General features: G+C 31.3%; 2 protein-coding genes across 2 annotated transcripts in view; one reads left to right on the top strand and one right to left on the bottom strand.

The window, feature by feature from the left end:
- The first annotated feature begins 919 nt into the window (after positions 1-919).
- LOC123306141 (zinc finger protein 271-like) lies at positions 920-6,236 on the top strand. The gene is made up of 4 exons (XM_044888037.1): positions 920-938; positions 1,243-2,061; positions 4,775-5,005; positions 5,090-6,236. Exons 1-4 carry the CDS (start codon positions 920-922, stop codon positions 5,989-5,991), a joined length of 1,971 nt encoding a protein of 656 aa, XP_044743972.1. The 3' UTR covers positions 5,992-6,236.
- A 1,076-nt stretch (positions 6,237-7,312) lies between these two features.
- LOC123290454 (cubilin-like) overlaps positions 7,313-26,340 on the bottom strand; it is a 31,866-nt gene continuing 12,838 nt past the window's right edge. The window contains exons 19-49 of the mRNA XM_044870644.1: positions 25,401-25,744; positions 24,511-24,622; positions 24,191-24,433; positions 23,489-23,821; positions 22,250-22,651; positions 21,730-21,942; positions 21,326-21,484; positions 21,166-21,263; positions 20,894-21,010; positions 20,682-20,825; positions 19,861-20,248; positions 19,014-19,223; positions 18,776-18,937; positions 18,262-18,446; positions 17,990-18,158; positions 17,386-17,699; positions 16,925-17,098; positions 15,845-16,073; positions 15,186-15,370; positions 14,160-14,297; positions 13,447-13,627; positions 12,691-12,885; positions 12,491-12,623; positions 12,099-12,319; positions 11,068-11,502; positions 10,594-10,823; positions 10,275-10,503; positions 9,635-9,801; positions 9,398-9,563; positions 8,295-8,447; positions 7,313-7,641 (exon numbers count right to left, since the gene is read on the bottom strand). Coding sequence (XP_044726579.1) covers positions 7,421-7,641; positions 8,295-8,447; positions 9,398-9,563; positions 9,635-9,801; positions 10,275-10,503; positions 10,594-10,823; positions 11,068-11,502; positions 12,099-12,319; positions 12,491-12,623; positions 12,691-12,885; positions 13,447-13,627; positions 14,160-14,297; positions 15,186-15,370; positions 15,845-16,073; positions 16,925-17,098; positions 17,386-17,699; positions 17,990-18,158; positions 18,262-18,446; positions 18,776-18,937; positions 19,014-19,223; positions 19,861-20,248; positions 20,682-20,825; positions 20,894-21,010; positions 21,166-21,263; positions 21,326-21,484; positions 21,730-21,942; positions 22,250-22,651; positions 23,489-23,821; positions 24,191-24,433; positions 24,511-24,622; positions 25,401-25,744 — 6,650 coding nt within the window. The 3' untranslated portion in view covers positions 7,313-7,420. The remainder of the gene's footprint in view (positions 7,642-8,294; positions 8,448-9,397; positions 9,564-9,634; positions 9,802-10,274; positions 10,504-10,593; positions 10,824-11,067; positions 11,503-12,098; positions 12,320-12,490; positions 12,624-12,690; positions 12,886-13,446; positions 13,628-14,159; positions 14,298-15,185; positions 15,371-15,844; positions 16,074-16,924; positions 17,099-17,385; positions 17,700-17,989; positions 18,159-18,261; positions 18,447-18,775; positions 18,938-19,013; positions 19,224-19,860; positions 20,249-20,681; positions 20,826-20,893; positions 21,011-21,165; positions 21,264-21,325; positions 21,485-21,729; positions 21,943-22,249; positions 22,652-23,488; positions 23,822-24,190; positions 24,434-24,510; positions 24,623-25,400; positions 25,745-26,340) is intronic.

Genomic DNA, 26,340 nt, shown 5'->3' with positions numbered 1-26,340 from the left:
ATTAGTCTTCTAATAAAATAAAGTGAAATTCTTTAAATAAAATAACAAGTATTAGTGATATAATAATTTATTGCAATGTTTGAAAAAATAGCATTTATTTTAATAATAACAATTATTTACTAGGTACTTTGATTTAAGTTAATTTTCATTCGTTAATAGTCAATATTAATCACAAATTAACACGAACGAAAGGTAATCAACATGATTAACAAAACCCAATACTAAAATAAACTCAGTACATATCATAAAAAACATCATAAAATAATAAAAACACACTTAAAACGACTTAAACTTAATTACTCTAACTAATTAATGAACAGGGGCACAATGAAAACGGCCTAAACACTTAAATAAAGTCACTACACAAATAGTCCACAAAATGTTAATAAACGCAATAAATTGAGAATACAAACGAAACGAATTTTAAAAGACATATTGTTTATTGATTTAAAAATATATAAAATATTGTTTCCCCAACAGCCATTGAAATGGATAAATTATTATCAAAATTAATAGATGACCCTACACGAATATAACGTGTAGAGCCAATCGTAGAGTAAATCGTAGAGTAAATCGGTTTTAAATTAAAAACTATAATCTATGGATGTAAATGACTGATATATAATAATAATGGGGTTTTACTTCCGATCCTCAGACATTTAAGTCTCTAGCAGAGGCCAACCACATCATTATTTTTAATCTTTATTTATTTCAATTACATTCGAATATATATATACAATTACATTTTTCACGATGTGGATGGAGTCGGTTACTTCGTTGTTATTCAAGCGACGACAGTGTGATCAATTTACCGTCCCATTAACTATTTTTGTTCACACTGCCGCTGTCTAGGTTAGAACTCGCAACCTCCCACCCAGTGGTAAGTTGTTCAAAATATATTTTTGAAATTTGGTCAACTATGGCGGTTTTACATCAAAGTATCAAAGTCACAGTCATGTAATATATTTAATTAATTAATTCTGGAGTAATTAGTAATAAAATAATAATTTTATGGCTGTACTTCACAATGTTCGCCATGTTATTTTTTGTCTGCCTCTGACAGTTTTAAATTAAAAACTATAATTTGTGAACGGATACTAATTATCTGTGGTTACAATCACAGACATTGAGAATGGTCCCATGAATGGTCCCTTTGAAAATATAAGAACTTTAATTTAAGTGAAACGAAAACGAATAAAAAAATAATGGAAAATAATTCATTTGATGATGTAAATAATCATTTTTTATTTATTAATATTAAAAATGAAATATTTGATGAAAGTGATTCAATTAAAGAAGAAAATATTAAAACAGAGACGGAGGATCATGAAGCAATTAAAAAAGAAATAGATGAAGAAAATGTTACAACTAAACACGAAGGGAACGAACTTGAAGATCAATTAAATGCAGAATTTATAATAAAGGATGAAAAACTTGATGAAAATGATTTAGAACAGCAATCAATTCAAAATGAAAACAAGAAATTTTTATGCGAAATTTGTAATAAAGCATTTACTTGCAAACAGAGTTTAATTATACATAAACGAATTCATTCCGGAGAAAAACCATTTTCTTGTGAAATTTGTAAGAAATCATTTACCCAGCAAAGCAGTTTAACAACACATAAACGGACTCATTCTGGAGAAAAACCATTTTCTTGTGAAGTTTGTCATAAAACTTTTATTACGCAAAGCAATTTAAATACTCATAAACGATATCATACCGGAGAAAAACCATTTTCTTGTGTAATTTGTCATAAAGCATTTATTTATAAACGCGCGTTAATTGAACATCAAGTAACTCATACTGGTGAAAAACCATTTTCATGTGAAAATTGTGATAAAGCATTTATTCATAAACATGCGTTAATTGTACATAAACGAACTCATTCTGGAGAAAAACCATTTTCTTGTGACGTTTGTAATAAATCATTTACTCAGCAAAGTAGTTTAAAAACACATAAACGAACTCATTCTGGAGAAAAACCATTTTACTGTCAAATTTGTAATAAAAGGTTTCTTCATGAACACAATTTAATTGTACATGAACGAATTCATACTGGTGAAAAATCATTTTCATGTGAAATGTGTGATAAAACATTTAATTATAAACATGTTTTAATTCAACATGAACGAACTCATACTGGAGAAAAACCATTTTCTTGTACAATTTGTAATAAATCATTTAGTTTAAAAAAGTATTTAATTGTACATGAACGAATTCATAAAGGTGAAAAACCATTTTCTTGTGCTGTTTGTGATAAAGCATTTCATCAAAAATGTACTTTAATGCGGCATCAGAGGATTCATAGCAGAGAATAACATGAATGAATTGAAAATTAATATTTTGTAATGTATTTACATAATACCTGAACCTCGCACAAATTAGATGTAATCTGTATTTCGGTCAAACTTTTTCTAATTTTAAGGAAATGATAGTTTAAGTTAGTCATTCCGAATAAAAGTTCCTATGAAAATGACAGGATTTCAGTTATCGCTAAATTAAAGTTGGAAAATGTACTCATTTGTATAAAAAAAATAAGAACCTAAATAGCCGAACGGTCTAAGGCGTTCGTCTCTGACCGTTTGACCAATCAGACTTAGGTTGCGGGTTCGAATTCAGACAGCGGCAGTGTGAACAATTTATAATTAATGGAGGTGCAGAATTGATCACATTGTCGTCGCTTGTATAAGAACGAAGTAACCGATTCCACCCACATCAAATATGTAATTGTAACTATGTAATTTAATAAAATAAAGGTTAACAAATAATGATGAGGGTGATCTCTGTGATCAGGCATATGTCATAAGAACAGAGGTTAAACCCCATTATTATTATTTGTTATAAAAAAAAATTTTGTAATTAAATTGTCAAAAATCATGTACATATACAGGGTGTTCTGTTATTGATTGCAGATTGTTGGTCTACAGAATAAGCTCATAAAGACGAAGGAAAAAGTTATTTACCAATTTTGGATCTGAGGCCTACTTTGCGAGATAATTAACAAAATCAGCGCTTAATTTGATTGGTATGCGTTTTCACTGTTCTATGAACAGTTGGTGTTTCGATGTCAAGAACGTAAACGACAGCTTCTATTCTTGCCGTTACTATGCCCGGCATCCCATTTCCATTGATCCAGATTTTATTTTAGTTGATAGAAGATTTCGTCGTTTACTTGTAACGTGCCTTGCCTATATGCGTAAGATTCTTAGGTTGAACTGTGGACAAAGATTTTACATGGAAATCTCATATTGATAATATAAACAAAAAAAATAAAATAAATATATCTACATCTTTTAACTTAATTCCTGAAAAAAATATAGAATAAATATTTGTTTTAAATCCTAATTTGTCGCTCAAAGCCAACGTCAAGCGTCATCATGAAATTACATCTTAAAAAAGGAAGCCTTCAAGGGGTAATTTATATAAGCCTTAATAATTAGGTAATAGAATAAAAAAATTTTCTTAAATATTTTAGTTACACTAAAAACAGTTCTTAAAAACCATTTAAAATAATATCAATTTTTAATTTTTTTAAGTTTTTGAGAAATTTATTTTCTTACGTACGGCTTCACATTCTTGCTGAAGATATAACGGTGTAACCAGAGTACCATAATCTTGTTGTTTTTAGTTCTCGAAGTGCATTCATGCGTACTTGTATAAAGAAATTCTTTAGATTTTTGTAATATTATTACAAATTGTTTTTTCTTAAAATGATATTACTAATTAACTTATTATTATTATGGGAGTAAGCATGAAAGTACTTAAGTTGACAGTTAATATGTAAAACGTTGGACACTAGCCCCATCATGCATTGCAGGATTAGAATACCTCCTTTATATTGGGCGGTATCTGACATATGGGCGGGGCTAAAAAAACATGGCTGACATAAAGTGACAAATTTTAAAAATAACATAGCAATACATATTCTTTGTGCAATTTTTCAAGAAGAGAATAATTAATATTAATGAAATTTGTTGTTGGGGTCAAACAAAACCGAGTAATCGTAATTTTACTGAAGTTGAAAAACTATTGAAAGGTCATGTGATTAAATGTGGCAAAAATCAAGTCGAAAGTGAGGAAGATGTGCTCAATTTAAAGTCGTACTGTTTACAAACAACTAATTTAAAAGAAAAGCTTCATCAAATCGATATAGATAAATAAATATCTCTTCAAGTATTCTTGATGTCAAAACACAGTAATCTTTTTAGATTTAAACATATTACTTGATTAGACATAATTTTTTTTTTTTTTTTTTTTAATGAAGTGAGCATACTTTTTGACTTGGTAAGATATTTTTTAACTGCAGTGTTTTCTGCCATAATTTTAAGACATCAATTTTCTCAAAATTACCAAAATAATTTTCAACTTTCATGTAATATTTACCTGCTTGAGGCAAATTATGAAAACTCAGATCTGTATTCGTATTGGAGCGACTTGGGCAATTTTTCACACAACACTTTACTCTTCTCGTGCTTTTAAATTGAGGTAAATACTTTCCAGACGAAATAATTTATTTTTTATTATCAATTATTTATTATTGTTGTAATTATAACTTGTAAAAAGTAATCAACTCCAAACTTTTCAATGCTCAACACTAAAAGCTGTAACTTGAAATTAGTTTCTACTTTGACAACCAGGTGTCATGCCTCCTTTTGTCAGATCCCAAGAACACCTTAAGATTGTCCAAACAACTGAACATACCTACATGGTATGGATTACTTTCCTGTTTGAGAATGAAATCATAAAAAAATGGAAAATATAAAAATCAAAGAAGAAAATATTAAAGTTGAAGAAGAACTAAATATAGAATTATTAGTTGTTAAAAATGAAATATTTGAAGACATTGACATTGACAGCGATACATTGGAAAATCAAGATGGACGCAAAATTAAAAATGAAATTCAAGAAAACAGCAACGATGCAGCTACAATCGAAGAAATACAAGTGAAAAATGAATGGATTCATGAAAATGATAACCAAGTGAATTATGAAAATATTAAAAGTGAAAAACAATTAAATACAGAATTATTTATTAAAGATGAAAAATGTGATGAAAAACCATTTTCGTGTGTTTATTGTGACAAAGTGTTTTCTCAACAAAGTAGTTTAATTATACATAAACTAATTCATAGTGGTGAAAAACCATTTTCTTGTGATATTTGTGATAAAGCATTTAATCAAAAAAGTAATTTAATTCAGCATAAACGTGTTCATACCGGTGAAAAACGATTTTCATGTGAAATTTGTGATAAAAAATTAGCAACACAACGTGCTTTTATTGATCATAAACGAATTCATACGGGTGAAAAACCATTTTCATGTGATATTTGTAATAGAAAATTCACGCAACGAAGTACTTTAGTTGAACACAGACGAATTCATACCGGTGAAAAACCATTTTCATGTGAGGTTTGTGATAAAGCATTCAGCCTTAAAAGTACTTTAATCGCACATATTCGAACTCATACGGGTGAAAAACCATTTTCTTGTGTTATTTGTAATAAATCATTCGTTACACAAAGTGTGCTAGCTCAACATCAACGGATTCATTCGAGTGAAAAACCATTTTCTTGTGACGTGTGTGATAAAACATTTAAGATTAAAAAAACTTTAAATCTACATAAACGAATTCATACCGGGGAAAAACCATTTTCATGTGATTATTGTGACAAAGTATTTACACAACGAAGTACTTTAATTAAACATAAACTGATTCACAGCAAAGAAAAATCATTTTCTTGTGATATTTGTGATAAAGCATTTCATCGTAAAGATAATTTAGTTACACATAAATGGATTCATAGTGAAGAAAAACCATTTTCCTGTGATGTTTGTAATAAAAAATTTAACTCAAAGAGTAATTTAGGTGAGCACAAACGGATTCATAGTGAAGACAGACCATTTTCATGTAATGTTTGTGATGAAAATTTTAAGACATCGAGTACTTTAAATAAACATAAACGGGTTCATAGCAAAGAAAAACTTTAAAAAAGAAGAAATTTTGAAAAACTTCAACAAGAAGAAGGGTGCTTACTAAAGTTTACACAACAGTGCACACAACTACACTGAGCACACTGTGCACACTGTGCAGAGCGAGCGAGTGAGCGAATGAGCGAGTAATGGTTGAGTTTATTATTTCTAACAAGTAAATATTTTGGCAATGGCCATTAAGCCATTAAAGCCATCAACAAAAAATAAAAATATACATTTCAAAGTAAAAATTAAATAAAACTTTCGCTACAATTTTAATAAAAACAAATTTATGAAATATAACAAAAATATTTAAAAAAAAAAAAAAAAAACAGAAACTTCAAAAAAAAATAAAATAAAAAAAAAAAAAATAATAATAAAATAAATAAATAAAAAATGAAAATTTTGAAATTTTCCACAATTATTTATTAGTATGTAAACACTTCGTAGAAAAAAGTGGATCTCTCAGAAGCCTACCTCCTTTACCCCCTTTTTTAACCGACTTCAAACAAAAATGGAGGAGGTTATCAATTCGACTGTTTTTTTTTTCTTTATGTTTGTTACCTCATAGTTTTCGACTGGGTGAACCGATTTTGATGATTCTTTATCTGTTTGAAAGCTGGTGCTTTCCGTTTGGTCCCATTTCATTTTGTTTCAGTTTTGACAACGGCATCCATGAGAAAACCATAAAAGTCTTAAATTTGCAGTAAGTATGCACGACAATAGGACTCAATATCACGCCAACGGATTTCGATAATTCTTTATTTATTGACAAATTAGTTAGTGTGCTTCAGATTCACTAAAAATCACAAAATAAAAAAAATTTTTAACAAAAAGAAAACCGACTTCAAAAGAAAATCTTTTCCAAAATAAACTAATATGCACTAAAAAGTAAAAAAATAACGATAATATAATGTAGTTAAAATTATTGTTATTTTTGGAGTCGGTGTCAGCCAAGATAATGTATCAAACTGTTCTGTCAGAGTTGTTTCCTTGGCTGACACCGACTCCAAAAATAACAATAATTTTAACTACATTATATTATCGTTATTTTTTTACTTTTTAATGCATATTAAGTTGTTTTGGAAAAGTTTTTCTTTTGAAGTTGGTTTTCTTTTTGTTAAGTTTTTTTTTTTTTTTGTTGAAATTCAACATGATTTGTCGCATAATTTTTTTTTAACTTGTCGTTTGTCTTTTTTGTCGTTAACAGCAACCATATTTAAGGAGGTACATTGTTAAATCCCTCGAAGATTAAAAATAAAAAGCTTTAGAAATTAATTGTTGCAACAAATTAATATATTTATTTGAAAAAATTTACAAAAAAAAACAAAACAATCAATTTTACAATTCAATAAGTTATTAAATTTATTATAACAATAAACATAATGCTTAAATACGATAAGTAACACCAGCAGAATTACAGGTTTTTGGTTTGAATCGTTGAAGTTTAATCACGTGTTTTACTCATAAACATGGCCTCCCAACCAGTTCCAACATTTTTAGTACTTGTTGTATATTTTACAATCACTGTGTTTGTATCAAAATCTAAAATATTACGTGGAGCCGGTGTATCCCCACCACAATATCGAGCAAATCGTCGATCCATATCTAATTGTTCGTTTCGAACAAGTACTTCCACATAATCAGTTTCACATGTTTGTTTTGAACCTGCAAAAATTGTATTTATAGAAAAGTTTTGTCTCTCAAAAGATGATTTACAGAATATATTTAGAGGTCTAGCGAAATTTGCTACTATGAATGGTTTCGGTGTAACAAATTCGGTACGGGAGATACAAAGTTATTGGGCTTGTTCAGCACATTTTAGTAAAAAAATTTTCGATCTCTACTGTTAAATGGTAAGTAAAGTGGGAGTCTAGTTAGTACGAATTATTATCGCCAGTTGGCAGGCTGCAACTCCCCGTTATCAATACCGACTACGAAAGAATGAAAAATGGGCAAAGTCATTTTAAATGGATAGTCGCTGCTAGGCTTTTTGACTGTGGTCGGTTGAAACGCACTAGAACACAGTTGAGAAGGGTGGCGAGACTCTTGACAGAACATTGTCGATTGAACTACTACCTTCGTAACTCGCGGATCTCTTACATCATAAGTCATATGTACCGGATGAAGGCCAGCGCGGGGTTGTTTTTATTTTTTTTTAGCCTACTTAAATTTATCTAGGGTCCCTCGTAGAAAGTAGTTGCTCGAGGTTCTCAAATTCGTGGGGCTTGTACCATTTACGTGACTAATCCGTGATTGCATATTTGGGGGAACTCTACACGATACTGATTTTTTATTGAATAATTTTAAAAGGTAAATACCTAAATTCATGTTAACAAACTGTAATGAAATCAAAGTGCCTTGAGGTGTTGAAACTTCCCAAACACATGTACCAGTTTTATTATAAACATTTGGATAATTTGGACTTGTAAATTTTCCACCATAGTTAAATAATTTTCCACCACAACCAGGACCTATAAACAGATACGAATAAAATTCAGGGAAAAATATAAATATATATTCATTTTCGAATCCTGCTCTTCTGTTAGTTAATTATTTTTATGGTTTATAAATGAAGCATTTAGTTTATTTTTATGTTCTTTATAAATAAATATACGTCTATGGTTTAAATTAATATAAGTCTGTGAGTTAATTTAAATGTCATTCTTCTTTGTCTTTTTGAATGTAAAGTTTTGTAATAGACCTATTCATTTTTAAAAAGAGATTGCCTTTTGATTTGAATAGTTTTGTTAAAGTTCAGCCTCGAGGGGGCGCTAGTGAACTTTAAGTGGTTTTAGAGTCGAAACAAACGGACTCTCCAAAAAATATTCTAGTAATTAATTATTTTCTTTCGAAATTAATTTATGTTCAAGATTGAAAGGCGCCTTTAATTCTTCAACAATTTTCTTTCTAAACATTCAGAAAATTACCAAATCGTAACATTGTAGTGAAAAATTTATATCACCAAAAAAAACTATTTGTTTTATTGACGTTTAACATATTTCACTACAAGAGCTTGCACTAATTTTGATTGTTAACTTGATTAAAATGAACTTATATATTGTACTGTAGTTAACTTGAAGAGTCTGTATTGTTATCTGAGCGTATCGCACGCTGTGCGTCCTTTAAATAGTTACAGTCGATTATTACCGTAGAGTCTAGCAAATTCTAGAACATTCACGTGAAATCTATTGCATATATTTTACTTGTATATGTTTTCTATCTCTGTTTGAGTAATATATAAAAAGATATTGTTTTTTTCTTTTTAGAATTGTCTAGAATTCTAGATAATTCTATAGTATTTCAAAATTACATTTGTTTTTAAGAAAGTTGTTGCTGTTACCACAGTTGCCCTACAACATTTTCTCATGTCTTGCTTCGCAATGCTTACTATCTAAAAATACTCTTCTAGCTCATAATTTACCTTGATCGGTTGTCGTGTACATAATATCCAATGTATCGACTTTATTTAATCGTTTATTCCATAAATTTAATGTTAAGGCATTGCCAGTTGAATGTAATGAATTTGGATTTCGTAATCCACACATACGCATTAATTCTTTACTGTTTTTATCCAAACCATCTAGAATCTAACACAAATTTACGATTGATTGTTAACAATTTTCACTTTCAATTTTTGGTAGAAATAAGGAATACTTACCGACAGTCCAGAATATGAGCAATTACCGATATCAAATATAAAGAATGTTTGGAAGTATAATGATATTGTATAATTTTTGGGGGCGGTGATTGTGATAACACAATTTTGTTGTAATATTTTTTGAATGTAAATACGACCCTGTTCAGCTGTAAAATTACGATTACAACCTGCAATAAGAAATACATCCAAATTAATTTGCAATTCGGCAATCATACCTGAGGAAGACTCTATCTACCGATTTTAATTGGAACCTTATTATAGGTCACTTTATAGACATATAGACTAATATTAGGAGAACATGTTCGCCTAATAATGTTTTGATTATTACATGTCTAGAATATTAGGAGAGCATCTGTAAAAACTAACATGTTTGCCTAATAATGTTTTGAGTATCATATTTCAAGAATACTAGGAGAGAATCTGTAAAAACTAACATGTTTGCCTAATAAACTTCGTTCTAATTATTTGTCTAGCGTGTTTTTTCTAAGCGGTACATTTCTAAACCATGAGTATATTTTTCGTGAAACCTAGACATAATAAACTTGAAAATGAGATATGAATCATGGAATTTGATAAAGGAATTAGGAAGATAAAGGCAGGACAGAAAAAAACTTACTAGAGTAAATAATATGATCCTTACCAATTTGACGGTATGTCATTTTAAATCCTTTTTTCTCGATTGCAGCATTACTAATGAATGTTATTTGTACATTATTCACGCCTGAATAATAATCCAATGGAAGACTGGAACTGCACACAATATAACGTTGGGTTGGTAATCTTGTTCGATAAAACACAGAATCTAATCGATGGAAATAGCCGCCATTAAAGATTTTTGTACCAGATCCTTCGGCTATAAATGCACGAGTCTACAAAATAATCGTCAAAATATACAATGTGTTGCATTTAAGATCAAGACACCTTCATTCCTATAAATACCGAAAATATTAAATACGTACATTTAAATTGACTTTATCAGTGATTTCTAATCGATCGTTTGAGCAATATCCATCTGTATCTGCATTCTCGAGCTCTAACATTTCGAAATGGACATCGAAACGATTCATGGAATCGTTAGACACTAAATACCACATACATCGTACGTTTGCTGGATAATTATTTGGATAATTTGGTGATGTTAAAGTTTTTGCTTCATCTGTCACGTACAGAATTGGATCACCACAAATTGCTGAAACATAACGGCCGGAACATTAATGAGAATTTAGTAAAATTTGAAACGTGGACAAACAAAAATATCTGGCATGCTTGGATCTGTTTCTATGTCTTGAAGACGTCTGGCATTGGGTTTTACAGTTAAGAGATACTAAAAATGGAAATTTTTTACCGGGTGTCCCACTACATCTTTGTTTTTTTTTAGTGTTTGACTTTGGAAAGAAATTGTTGATTATTTGAGCTAAAATTTAATTACTTACATTTCTCAAGACTTAAATTCACCACAAATCCAGTACTGGCCACATCACCATCAGATACAAATCGTAGCCATGCATGATTCGTGGATGTGGTAACGGTATTTGGTAACGTGTGCCCACAATGTTTGTAAATCATGTCCGCAGCATCACTCGGACCATCATTTAATTGTATAAAATCACAAGTACATTTCTTATCAGCTGTGCTTGTTTTATTCTTTAAGGCAGCTGTTTCTGCATCTTGGACCGTTGGACAAATTGATATATGTACCGAAGTAAATTCAACTTTGATAACATATCCAGCAGGTGCTTTAATACTCCAATGGCAATCCAAAAATGGTAGATACATTCCATTTGAATCCTTTAACGCAGTGTTAAGCGTTAATATTGATGCATGATTTTTCAATAAATCAATCTCTCCGCCACAACCTTGACTGGGTCCTAGAACACGTTTTTATCTCTTAATCGACATGCATTAATTGGTCAAGAGCTATGTGTAGTATTTGATAGTATTTCAAAATGACTGAAATCTCGAGAAGCTATTTTACGAATTCGTGGCCAGCTATTTTTCTAACCGACTTCAAAAAAGGAGAAGGTTTTCAATTCGACTGTATTTTTTTTATGCTTGTTATCTCAGAACTTTCCCTGATAAAAAAGTCCAATAGAATTCTGATTAGATTTCCAATTCATTCCAATTCAATTCAATAGAACTCCCATGAAGTATGAAGTTTCCAATTCGATCCCCTTCATGAATTGCAACCAATTAGAAATTACCTATTAGTTTTATTGGATTAAATCGGAATTCAATCGGAATGAATTGGAAATTATTTTCCAATTAAACCCGATTTATTTCAATTAAATTTCGATTCAAAATTTTTGTTGGTTTCAATTGGAATGAATCGGAATGAATCGATAGTTTTTTTACAATTGAATCCTATTCATTCCGATTGGTTGAATTGGTAATTTCCGATTCATGAATCGGATTTTTTTATCAGAGTTGACAGAAATTTTTTTCAATTTGGAATATTATAGCATACCATAAGTAAAAAGAATTTCTGCCTCGAATCCACCAAAACTGCTGCTACTATCTGAATGGAATTGAATCAACATATGATTTTGTGTTGAACGTACGATCGGATACTTCAAAGATCCACATAATTTTTTGAGCAGATATTTTTCATCAGCAACATTTCCATCGTAAACATTCATATAATCAAAACGGCACATTGTACTAAATTCAAGATCAAATTTCTGGAATCTATAAAAAAACAAGTGAAAACAAACAATTGTCTGAGTTAATTGTTGAAATACCATGTAAAGACAGTGTTGATTACGCAATAGTTTATTTTTTTACGTCATATAAGTAAAGAAAGATAGCCAGACATACCTAAACAAAATGACTAACCTCCGGCTTATTAGTTTTACTTACCGTAAATTAATTAATTTATCTGGAGGGGCTGTAATATTCCAATAACAATTTGAATCATGCGCATAATGAGTCTTCCGTTCTCTGTCCTTTGGACTCGAAATAGTTGTTGGTTGTGTAATTGTAGCTCCACAAGCTTAAAAAAAATTAAAAATATAGCAAAAATTCGATATTTGTGGTCTAAAGTAAAAAAATATTCTTACTACTAGTTGAAAATTGGAATGCAAAACCTCGTCTTGTTATCCAAACATCAGTTCGGAAAATAATTTCCACATAAGTTTTAAGATTCAATTGTGGTGGTTTTTTCTCCCCACAGTAGGTACCCCAATCCTTTTTGAAACCACTTGCCAGCCATCGTTTTGAAAATATTGTAACATTATCAAAATTACATTGGTCTCCTGAAAAATATTTTGAAAAATGTCATCCTGAAATAATCTCAGTGCATTCTTTGGTACTCGATCTGGCAACGTTTTCTACGTTCTCTTATTGAACTTAAGGTTGCGTTATGAAAGTAGAAGTGGGTCTCGTTGTCCCTCTCACTTTGTCCTATGCAAAATATATAGAACGAAGTATCTGCCCTGGTGGAAGAAATATTTGAAGAAAGAATAAGTCTTAAAAACTTTGAAAAAGTCATAGGAACTCGGAATTTTTGAACGTTTTTGGACTATCTAATTCAGAGTTATTTAGACTTATTAACTCTGAATTAGACAGTTCAAAACCATTGAGAAATTCAGATTTATTCAGAGTTCCTAAGACTTTTTCAGACCCACCGGGGTTCTGCCAACTTCAAACAAACAAATTCCTTTAAGGTGCTAGGCGTGCTTCATTCCCTCCCACTTTCAATAAACAATAGCCATAATTCAGGTGTTTTAAAATAATTTTATTCGTAGCGTCGCCAATTCTTGTACCATTTTTTATATTTAATAACCCCTTAAAATTCATTGTTAAGCTGTACTTACTTCCAGCTTCAAGAGAGAAATCCGTAAATTCTAAATTAATATCTTCATTATGCTTTGCAATTAATGTATAATTGCATACTTGCAAGTTTTCATATCCTTTTTTGGGATATCCAGGACTTACAATTCTTTGTGTCATTGGTGTCACACGGAATACTCCACCACAATTGGCATTCCATTTAAGCTAAAAAGAGAATGAGATTATATGCAAAAAAGTTTCTTCTCTCAAAATGACGATAGTTTTAGCTTTTGTTGTACTGTCCAATTCTACCCTGATGGAAGAAATATTTGAAGAAAGAATAAGTCTTAATAAGTCTTAGAAACTCTAAAAAAGTCTTAGGAACTCTGAATAACTCTGAACAACGTTTTTTGATTGTCTAATTCAGAGTTAATAAGTCTGTATAACTTTGAATTGGACTGCCCAAAAACGTTGAGAAATTTAGAGTTATTCAGAGTTCCAAAAACTTTTTCAGCGTTTCTAAGACTAGCTAATACTTATTCTTCAAATATTTTTTCCAGCAGGGACACTTGTGTATTTCAGTTCAAAAGCTGTGTTATAACACTTGCACTTCGTCTAATTTTGGCGAGTAAAGTCGGTGAGAATACTCCGCGAGCTTGTGAATGGGACGGGTAAGAATGTTACAGTTTTTGTCAGGATATATGTGTATCTGAAGAAGTCAAAACAAATTTGAAATTACCATCTAAATTGATCTTACCTGAAAACCAGTTCCTTGAGTTTTATTATTCGATCGAAAACGTATTTTCATTCGATTCGAAGTTGAATTTTGGGTTTTGAAATCTCGACCACAAAATCGTCCAAGATGTTTCCAATCGTCATTAACATAATCCCAAACCTAAATACGTCACAAAAATTTATTTTACAAGATATTTTGAACTTATAATACTCGTCAAAAGTATTTAAGGAAATTTTTTAACCAAAAAAAAATCTATAATCTCGAAAATGGCTTCAACGATTTTCATGAAGTTTAGTATTCAGAGGGTTTCAGGGGCAAAAAATCGATCTTCCTAATACTAACTACAAAATATAACTCATTCTGGTCTATTGGCGAGTATACATTGTAAGTGGTTCGCTTCGTATGTATTGTATAGTGTGAAGTCCGTGTGGCTATGTCAGTTTTGGAAAATACCGATCAAAGTTATCGGTCATTCAGATACTAAAAAAAAAGGACGTGTTGCACTCCGGGAGTGCCGGCAGAATAATTTTGCACGAGTTGCTTTAATTATCAGTATAAAAGTACTATCATTTATGTGGTAGAATACAATATTTATTTATTGGGCTATCGTACACAAACATGACAATTTCATGAACGAACATTTTTTATTCATTACCAAAAAGTGTACAATGCCGTTAAAGAAATTTTGACTTAAAAAAAAAAAACAAAACAAAATTATATTTTTAATAAAAAGGCAACCGCATAGTGTTCCTAAGCGGTCACCCATCCAAGTACTGACTGTGCTCAATGTTGCTTAACTTCGGTGATCGGACGCGAACCTTTGTACTGACTGTGACATAGTCTTACGAATTTTCGATCAGGACAAAAAAAGTGTACAACGCCGCTAAAGAAGTTTTCACTTCAATAATTCAACACTTTCTATACAGATTATTTCAACAGTTAATTCAGTCAATTGTTTGTTTTCGTTTTTGTTTGAAATTTTATGTTTTTAAAATGTTCCTTTAATACTTTTGATAAGTATCCATCCTATTATAAGTCATTATTTACCTCTAGGAAATCATTAGCACAATTTTGTGTTTCTTCAATTTGGAACGCATCAATAGAAATCAAACCAACAGTATTACCTTCGGTAGCTCGAACCTCCCATGTACAATCCGTGTTGGGTGGATACGCTTTTGGATGATTTGGTGATTTTATGATCATTTCATCGGAATGATAGACTCCACCACATCCTGAATTTAGCAAAATGGTGATTGTTAAGATTGATCGGAATTAATAATTAACAATTGGAGTTTTGAAGCATGTACAAGCGCCAGGGCAATTTTGGATAAAAGGATTGATTTTTTAAAATATAAAGTTGGGCTAAGCCTAAATCAATTCTGAAAATTTAAGGAGGGCGGAGAGGTAGAGTTGAGCGAATAAATAAGTCAGATAAACTCTTAAATAATTCTTTTTACAGCCGCACAAATTTTTAAAAACCACTTTTTTAAAGTATTTAAAAAGTCTTTTAACTCTGAATAAGTAACTTCCGGATGGGTCCGAAATCTTCGAATTCTCTGACGTTTTACGTCAAATTAAAAGTTATTCCGAGTTTATAAGACTTTTTAAAACTTTTTAAGAAAAAGGAAATAACTTAAAAATTGTTACTCGGACTTATTTTCAGTTTTGGCAGAGAAAGTTTTTCACAAGGGTCTTCTAAAACATACCATCTGCTATTTCATCCATTTTCAAACCATAACCTGGTTTTGAACGATCTTTTGATGTATTATTCGAATGAAATTCAATCCATAATTTATTCGATTGTGATATAATAACATCTGGTATTTTCTTTCCACAAAATTTACCAATTTCTGGACTATTATGACGATTACCATTTTTAATACTTACATATTCAGTTGCACAATTTTCGTCCAGATTCATACTCAAAAATGTTAGCTAAATAAAATAAACATATAATAAATAATATAGGTCGTAAATAAAGTGAATCGCCTCTCGAAATAAGCTCTGTAAACCACGCCTAACGTGCGTTGACTGACCTATTGAGTCAGAACTTAAATTCGAAAAAGTCATTAGCAAAGAAGCTTTGGTGTCAATTTTTAATTTCGGAGTAAAAGACCTAGAATCAAATGTACTTTGAATCATTTATTGGTTTCGCCACAGACGTTCCTAGCTACAGAACAGCATTTGTTTTGAAAAAGAGTCTTTCATTTGGATGTCGATAGGCTAAAGACTAGTTGTCAATGTGGTTTTGTTTTTGAATGAACTAAAAATAAAATTTTATTGTGAAAAAAGTAAAATATTTTGCTTTACAAGCTATAGCCATTGAATAACGTTATACCATATTCCAGTTTTAAACAAAACGTTACATTTTGATGATTTAAAGTTTAAAATATGCTAGGTCATGTACCTTGAATCTAACAACATAATGTACCATTGATGTATGGTAATATGTATGTCGTATTCAATTTTAAAATTTTATTGTTAGTTTTTATGACTTTACCAAACATAAGTGGAAAAATGGAAATCTTTTTTACTTTGGGTCAATAAAAATACTGCTAGAAACTGTTACTAGGCGCAAAAAGATGAGAATGCTTGAAACCTAAACTTGTAAGGTTTTTTTTTTATTTCATTCATATACATGTTGGAGTTAATTCTAGGTACATTTGAGTGTGACTCATGGTACATTATGATAAGGTTCAATGTAGATTCTAGATACAACACTTTCCCCTAGTAGCAAAAATACTTTTGTTCAATGTTTGAATATTTTCACTAAGGTGTAAACTTACTCGAATTCTAGCTCCTTCGGCATACTGTACAGTCCAGACACATTCGGACATATCACTAGGAATCTGTTTGTCCCCATGCATGTCCATAGTAACACCTGGATTACTGATTTCGCCCCCACATTTATATACTTTATAAGTAACTGTATAATTGAATTGTTGATTACTTTGACTGACCTAATAATCAAAATTATAAGAAATTGATAAAAAGAATACATTTTATAGAAACTATAACCTATCACGAACTCCTTTCCCTACCAAAAAGGATATCTATGATGCAAAAGCATGCAGGGAAACATTAAGATTGTTTTGAAAAAAAATGTTATTTATTGGAAAATTTTCCAAAAAGAGTCAGTCAATTATTCATATAGTAGCCTTGAGGCCCGTGACAGTAAAACAGCACTTCTTTCGCCTAATTGTAGAAAAAATGTTCGTGAAAGGCTATAGTGATTTCTAAAAATTACCGCTAAGGTTGTCAACTTGTACGGTGATCGAACTGTTTCTGGTTGTGTTAGAGTAGCACAAAATTCTTGTAGGGGATTAGTATAACCACCATTTTCATCGAAAATTTTCAAAACATTACCAGCATAAGAACATTTTGATGGAGGCGTTCCTAGCATATCTAATTTTTGCACAGTAATTGCTATAGTTTCTTGCTCTGGATTTGTGGATTTATGTTGCCACTCACAATAATACACTTTGAATCTTGTGTAAAGACGGTTATGATGTGAGGGTTCGTAAATTGTTCCAGAATTACCGTTCAGTGATCCAACACATACTAGATAGTAGAAACAAAAATTATATTAGTAACATCTTACAAGATTTGACTGTCGAATAATCGATTATGCAGTTCTTCGGCAGTGGAGTTCGGTGCGCTCGCATATAGTTCTAATAAATACCTATTCACAATATTTGAATAATAATAAATAATACCTCAATCGGTCCATGCGTGATGCGATGACCAAAGAAATAAAAGATTTATTTTTATATGTATAGATTAAAAATATTGTATGAAATGAATATTGTCAAAAAGTAAAATGTTTAGACAAATATCGTTATAATCCTTACTTGTTGGTTCATTTGAAGTCCATTTTGCTTGGAATCCTCTATGGGGATCCTTTGTAAAGCTCCAATAATACACGAATACATAATTTCGTGACGCTTCAACCGTTATATTTGGCGTGAATATATCTGATTTCACGAGTTTTATATAATTTTCACGATCTCGATTAAAGAACTGCAAAGCAAATAAGTAAAAATCGGAGTTATAAAATTGACACTAAAAACAGTTCTTCATCTTTGATGTGTTGACGGATTTATTATTAGTTTCTCACACTTACAGATAATCCCACATCAGTTGATCCGGTACGTGAGCCAACTTTTTCAAAATCAACAACTTGTATTGTAATTCGACGACCTTCTGGTGCTGTTATATACCATTTGCATACTTGTGATCGTCGTCTAGCTACTCCATAATTAGGTGATTCGAATACACCTTCGGGACCAGATAATTTACCACCACAATCTAAAAATAAAATCCGACTTTTTAATCGATTCAGCTCACCATGAATTTTGAGAATATTTTGAAAATAATTTACAGTGAGTTATCAGACGAAAATTTTAGGAAAAATTTGCAAACACAAAACGAGTTATTGTAATTTTATTTGGAGATCAAGATTTGGTAAATTTATTTTGTGTGGAATAATTAATGTACCTTTGTATTAAACATTAAAATATCGCAAAGTTTTCAAAGAATGCACCTAGTGGTGTTTACGTGCGGGGGGTAGAACGTTACAATATTATTCCAAAATCCTAGATTCCGTTAATTTTTTTCGAGGTTTCGTCTATTTTTACCTTTAAGATAAGTGGGTGTTATATTGAAGCTAAACCCTTTAAAGTAGTTCACTGGTTTGCCACCAGCAGTAAATGTAACCGTCATATGATTCGAATATGATGTAATTGTTGTATTCTTATTAGTAGATCCACAAACTGTTCCCAAATGATATGTTTCTAAATCTAAAATCAAACAAATACATTTATGTATAAAAAAAATACTTGCGATACATTCAATAGAAATAACCCCACAACTTACCCGTTTCAGTAAAATTAAGATGAGCTGTCCTGGAACAATTTTGAGCTTTGGGTAAACTGATATCATTGAACGTAATTTGAATACCCCGATATAGGGGTACAATTATTTTCCATGTACATTGTAAATCTTTCGTTAGACTTCCCATTATTGGATAATTTGGTGATGTGATGGTGAAATTATGTGTAGGAAGAATTGTTCCACCGCATGTTGCTAAAAAACAAACAAACAAAAAATTGAAGAAATGCATGTGATTTTCATATCACAAAAAAACAGGATTAAGTGAGCACTCAAGTAAATATCTTCCGCTCCAAGAAAATTTCGTCTCCGATTCAAACGTAAACAGGTATCTAGGAATTACGCTGAATAAAAAGTCCTAGATGCAAGAAGATATGTTAGTCTGAACACAGTAGCTAAATCTCGGATAAATTCTGAAAAAGTCTTCTAGGAGAACACAGAATATTTCTTTCGAAAGAGTCTCAATCTATTACCATCCTCTGTCATTAAATGATTGATTAATAATTTATTGAATATTTTCAGACTTTTTCGAAGCTAGTTTTACTTCACATATTCTCTTTCTGAATTTCAAACTAAGTATTCTGATTTCCAGAGCAGATTTATTTCCACAAGGGTGGCTGAAGAAATATTTACTTGAAATAAGAATATCATTAGTATTTACTTCAATCCAGTAACTACTTTTGAGCATAGATAGGTGGTAAATCTTCCAAAAATTATACAGACCATCAACCTTCATAACTTACTCCCTCTAGAAAGCAATATTTTAACACATTCTTTACGTTGGCTATGTCGTTCGGGGTTCTATGAAGACAAAATGGACTTCAATACTTACCAATAGCTATTTCTGCCTTAAATCCATTTTTCGGTTCTGGTACATTCGTATAAAATCGTACGTACAATACATTACTTGTTGAAAATTGCGTAGATGGTCGATGATAGCGACAATGTAAGAAAAGTAATGGTGATCGAATCGAAGCTCCGTCGCGCACTTCAATACCAGCTTTCGAACAATCCGTACTGTATGTGATATCTACACGTTCTAGGAAATTAATGGACAAGGCTTCACCAGGCGGTGCTCGTATGATCCATTCACATTCTGTGTATGGATGTGGTATTTCTGGATAATTTGGTGATGAGATATTTGTTACATTGTTCCATTTCGATAATACAATTGTATCGCCACATGATTGAGAAATTTCTGAGTATCGCAAACGGAAATTCTACAATAAATTTTTTGTTGTTATTAATGTTATTATAAATTATAAAATTGGGGTAACTGGTCATTTTGGTCATGACATCAAAGGTAGTCACACAGGTCATAAAAGTCTCTTTTTAATCTTGCCACTTCAAATTCGAGTAAAAATACGCCAGTTAAATCTTACAAAATAATAAATAAAATCGCAAAACGCGATGTAAAGCTACTTTTTTGGTATGTTATTTGGACTCCTTAGAAGAATGTGAAACTACGTTTTGCAAGCATAAAAAAGTTTTGCTATCTTCATAATCGTCATAGTCCGTGAAAAAATGAAAAATTTTCTTGAAAGTATATTAAATTTGAAACAATTTAAGCCAACCCATAACTCCGTATAACATTTATACTATAATTTCGGCCTTACTTCCGGCTTCAGTTGGCTAGTTCTCAATATAACTTACCAGATTTGAATATGGGAAATGTCCTTTATATCGTATTGCCAATGTATTTCCAGATGTTTCTGGTATGTCTGCTGAAGTTTTATCCGCCTCGCAATATTTTCCTATTCCCAACAATGGTGCATCATTTGCTAAACCATTTTTTAGCTGTTAAATAAATAAATAAAACATTTTAATACAGTTACTTTGGTATACAATTTTAAGAAAACACCTACCATCACAAAATTATGGCACTCATCATCAGCCCTTGTTCCATTTTTATGAAATTGTACAAATGCCACTTTGATTCGCCTTCCAGGTCGTACAGTTATATTCCAATTGCAATTATAGAACTATTTTAGAGAAAAGAGAAAAATGTATAGAAAAATTAAAAGTTTATTTGCTTTTTGTGAGAGTACAAAAAAAAATTAAAAACTGACTTGAAATAAACACATACAAAAAATTGTAATTTCATGTTTTATTCTTTGAAGTCGTTTCTCTAACTTACATTTTCTGGGTAGCCCGAATAACGAGGATGAGCTTTTACAAATTCATCCATATCCACTTTAATTGTACCATATCTTCCATTTATTTGACCACCACAAACTGCAAAAACCCATCGATAAAGTTAAATATAATTGTAAAATTTTTTTTTATAATTTTATTACCTGAAAATAGTCGTGCTTTAAATCCAGTTTTATTGTAGTATGCATTTGTCTTAAATTCAATTTTCATTAAATTTTGTCCTTCAATCGCTTTAATATTTGTTGCATTTTGCAAACAATACTTTCCAAGCGTTTTTGGTTCTTCACCTGTATTCTCTGATGCTAGAAAAAAAGAAAAACTTTGTTTTTACATTCTTTATTAAATTATTATATGTAATATTTTAATTTATAATTTTTATTGAATGCATTCTTACTGGTACATAACCTATAAGTATATTTATTTTCTATATAAAATCATTATTTTTAGTATGCAAAGAATTCATTCAATAAATATGGACAATATAATTAATGCATATGATTATATTGAAAAGAGACTTATGCTAGATTTTAGACTTAGAGAAACTTACAAGTATAAACCGTAACTGAATCTGAAATACAATTTGGTTGAACTTCTAAATCCATATCCAAAAATTGCAATGCCACATGATTATTTGAATTTGTTGTAAATGTCCAGGTGCATAATAATTTATTATCGTAGCCTAACGGATATCCTGGTGATTGAATTGTAATATTGTTTACTAAATCTAAATTCACCACTTCGTCAGATCCACAATTAGCAGCTTAAAAGAAAAATTAAACTTTATTAATGTGGCATATTTTGAGAAGTGAGATTCAGCAGAGACAAATAACTCTCAACCTCACCGAAGAAATAACAACCAGGCCTAAATTGAGTCATTCGTATTGAAATCAGATTTTGGCCCAATAATTATAATCTCAAACATTTATAAGTACTTAATATTTTTACTTTTAAATAATTCTACTTTCAAAGAACATTGTACGCTGACATGTCCATTTAATAATCGATCCTTTTTTTTTTTTGATAGTAGAACTTTCTAAAAGTATTCTTTGAATGTCCGTCATACATACCTTTTGGCTGTGTAATATAATTGGATACATCCCTTCTACTAATTGCATTCCATTTTAAATCAAACAATGATCCACGCCAATAATCGGAAGCTGTAACTAATTTTATAAATGCCACATTTCTTGTTGTAACTACTGGTCCCGGTGGACTATTTCGGTTACATTCCGCTAATAATAGTTCTGCTTGATCATTATCACCATCATATATTTTAAAGCCATAATATGAGTCCGTACAGCCAGAATCATCCCACGAATTGAATGCAAAATCATCAAATCGAAATAGTATTACATTAAACATTCGAACGGTAACTTTCCATGTTAATTCTTGTGATTCTTTGTAATAATTTGGATAGTATGGTGATTGTATACGACCTTCTGTTCCTGTTATGTTCTCATTACCAAATTCTGGGGAAAAAATTATGAATTTACAATAAAAAGTGACAAGAACACCCGCTAAACTCGCTGCCTTCTTTATAATCCCAAAAGCGGGAAAGTAAACTGTACCCTGATTTATTATGCTTAAAGACAGCATCTCCCCCCTCACACTGAGAGAAAGTGTTCCGAGTTAACGCTGGAAAAGAGTTCAGATCAATTTTCTAATTCGTGAAGGAAATCTGCAATGAATACGACATGGAATTAAATAAGCCTATATTCGCGTCAAAATAGACTCAACATTCGAATGTACAGACTGATTTAGTTGAAGATAATATCCGTATCACAATCCATCTACCGTCCAATATTTTATAAAATTTAGCTTGTCTCTTTCCCAAGAAAATAAAAGTTTTGATGAAGACTCTTGCGCTATTTCTGAAACATTTGAATCGACGAAGTTCCACTTTGACGAAAACGTATTGCCGGACAGGGCGTCAAAAATTCACTCAAACCACATGATATTTGCAATGAAGATGCGTGTCCAAACTTCTACCATATATTTCGAGTTCTGGCAGTATTGTCTGTGACAACAGCAACGAATGAACGCTCCTTTTCAACCTCTCATCGCCATACCTTAGTTCGACAATGTCTGAAGGTCGGCTAAACCGATTAGCCTCGCCCAATATGGCTTGCAGAATTAGCCTATTGAAAAATAGTGACTGAATATCACATTTTGACTGAATAAAATGTTCTCTTACTACACAGGCCTGTACCGTGCAATCTTTTCTTAGACCCATCCAGAACAATAATATGAAAGACCTCACTCTTTTCTCTGGTTGTATTATACAATTCTAGAAAATGAATCATTACCTAGCGTATAGAAGGCTAAAAATCCTTTTTGTGTTCCTTCACTATCACTTCTAAAACGAATCCATAGTTTTGATGCTTTTATTGGCGCACTTAACTCTTTATGACCACATAACACTTGTATTACTTTTGCAGTTGGTGAACCTTCACGTATTTCCACAAAATCTTCGTTACAATTCTCTGAGTCATCCAAATCAAATGATTGAAATGTTACAGAAACTTGATTCCCTTCTGCAGGATGAAATTGCCATACGCAATCCATATCATTTGGATAATTTTTCGGATATCCCACCGAACCAAATTCACCTTCTAAAGATGTTAATTCACCTCCGCAAGCTAATAAAACATGATTTTACATAAAAAGAAATTGTTTTTATTTTGATTTTAGTTGATCATTTTTCTGGATTTGACGTCTGAACCCTTGCGGCAATAAATCTGTTCTGGAACTCAGAATATATAATTTGAAATTCAGAAAAAGAATATGTGAAGTAAATTTATCTCTGAAAAAGTCTGAAAATATCAAATAAATTTTTAATCAGTCATTCAATGACAGAAAATGGTAAAAAATTGAGATTCCTTCGAAAACATATTCTGAGTTCTCCTAGAAAGACCTTTCAGAGTTCCAGAACAGATTTATTTCCACAAGGGCCATATACCTGGTTTTATCCTAATTTCTCCCTAATGTTTTTATTTGAACATGATTACCTGTACTGAGCGCAGAATATGATGCTACAAAAACAGTTGTACTATAAGTTAGTGGCAAATACAAATGTAAAGCTGATCCTTCGCTAACGATTGTAGGCGGTATTTTATGATTTTTATAAGAACCAATTAAAGCTGACGTATTATCTAATCCATTATAAATATGTAACGAATTATCTTCTCCATCATCGAAGCTATAATCATCTCGTAAATCTAAATGAGTGATTGTTAATGAAATATGACCTCCTAGGAAAACAAAGAGCAGTTATTAAAATCATAAAACGTTAAAAGGGAAAGTTGATTTCCCAACAGGTAGTTTTTACCTGGATTTTTTGATTCTATAGTCCAAGTACAATTTTCTCCAAAAGTATTTCCTCCTGGTTCAGTAAAGTCAATTATTCCTGATGAATCCGTAACAATATGTGCTCCACATTGCTAAAAATAAAAACTGGATCAGGTAAATTTTATTATGGTACAAAAAAATGAAGTTTTAAAATGTGATTCGTTTCATTTCGATACAAGGAAATTAATGCATTATACGAAAGCGCGTTTGTAAAAGAATTTAGGAACGACCAAGGTTCATGAAAATGGTTTTGTTCGAGTATTTCGTAAGCTGTATTCTTCGACCGAAATGGCAACCTTCCCTAGCGAAGGGAGGGACCGATTCCAAATAATTGTCCATGAAAATACTAAATTACAAAAATATTTTGTAGTAAAAGCATTATTTTCAATATTATTTTCATGATTGTTTAAATTTTCTGGTCATCCCAAAAAATTATCCAAAGTGCAGTTTTTTATTTCCCTAACGAATCCAGCGCATTCCAGGCGAAATCGAGCCCAGGTCTTACATAAATTGAAATTGTTATGAAATTTATTTTGCTATCAAAAAAAAAAAGGTTGTTACAAGTTTGACCGCTAAGCGTGTGTCTGTGTGTATGTCTGTCTGTCTGCCTGTGGCATCGTAGTGCCTAAACGGATCCATATCTGGAACAACTATAATATAGACCATGATCCTCAAAATTGGTTCAGTTTGGAGAAGGCTTAAAGGAATAAGATTATTTAATGGAGAGTGTTCTTCAAAATGTTTCAAGTGCGGTTCTGTATTCGAAATTTTTGTAGGGGAATTTTTAAATTTTTTGAAATGTTAATTTTTAGCTTGGAATTTTTGCTGGACAACCAATCAAATATCCAAATTTAATTATCAACTACTTACAATTGTATAATTAGCCTTAAAACCTTTTGCTGAAAATAATCCATCTGTGGACATATGAATTAACATTGTATTATCAGTAGAAATATATGTAACTGGATCTGGTAACGTGTTGCCACAATGGTTTAATAATAAAGGCGCTGTCGTTGAGTTACCATCGTAAACATTTACATAATCTTGTGTACAATTTCGTTGCTTTTCAATATCAAAATCATCAAATGCTAAGCGTATTAAATATGTTTTTGGTAAAGAAATCAGCCAATAACAATCATCGTTATTATCATAATTCTTTGGATAATTTCTGGATGTAATTACTCCTTCATTAGCCGTAAATAAACCACCACATCCTATGTAAATAGAAAATCAGATAAACATTGCATGTGATCTAAGAATAGAATAAAAGTAATAATAACGCCACACAAAAAGTCAACACCTTCTCCGAATGAGTTGCTCCCAAGACTAATGGATCCAAGGTTTCGGACCCAAATACTTTAAGCCTGACTATCTGCAGATTCCTGCAGATGAAGCAAATAACTTGTATGGTGGTTTCATCGTCCTCCATACATTTCCTATAATTGGTATCATCTGAGAACCCCAAATTATGACGATGGTAGTTCAATTGACAGTGAGTTTCAACCAGAAATAATGCCCTAGCTGTAGTTATGACCGGTCGGTCGCATGCCCTACGTAATATCCCAGTAATCAAAATTGGCTTGTCTTAACGACTCTTTCTCTTCTCATGTTGCTATGGGAACGATATATGAAACACCACTTTCTCAGATGAAAGGAGTGTTTGAGACGACCCTTCTCGTGCTAACAAGTCTCCTGCTCAATTTCTTTTATCCACAGAGTGGCGCGGTGCGCAAATCAGTCTGGCTGTTTTATTCAGTCTATTCGGTTCAGTTCCTCGAAGCATTTGCGAATGGAATTGTCTAAAGAAATA

This window comes from Chrysoperla carnea, chromosome 1, assembly GCF_905475395.1.
Source record: "Chrysoperla carnea chromosome 1, inChrCarn1.1, whole genome shotgun sequence".
Lineage (NCBI taxonomy): Eukaryota > Metazoa > Arthropoda > Insecta > Neuroptera > Chrysopidae > Chrysoperla > Chrysoperla carnea.
The sequence above is the reverse complement of the archived record's forward strand: the minus strand, read 5'-3'. Positions and strand labels throughout refer to the sequence as shown.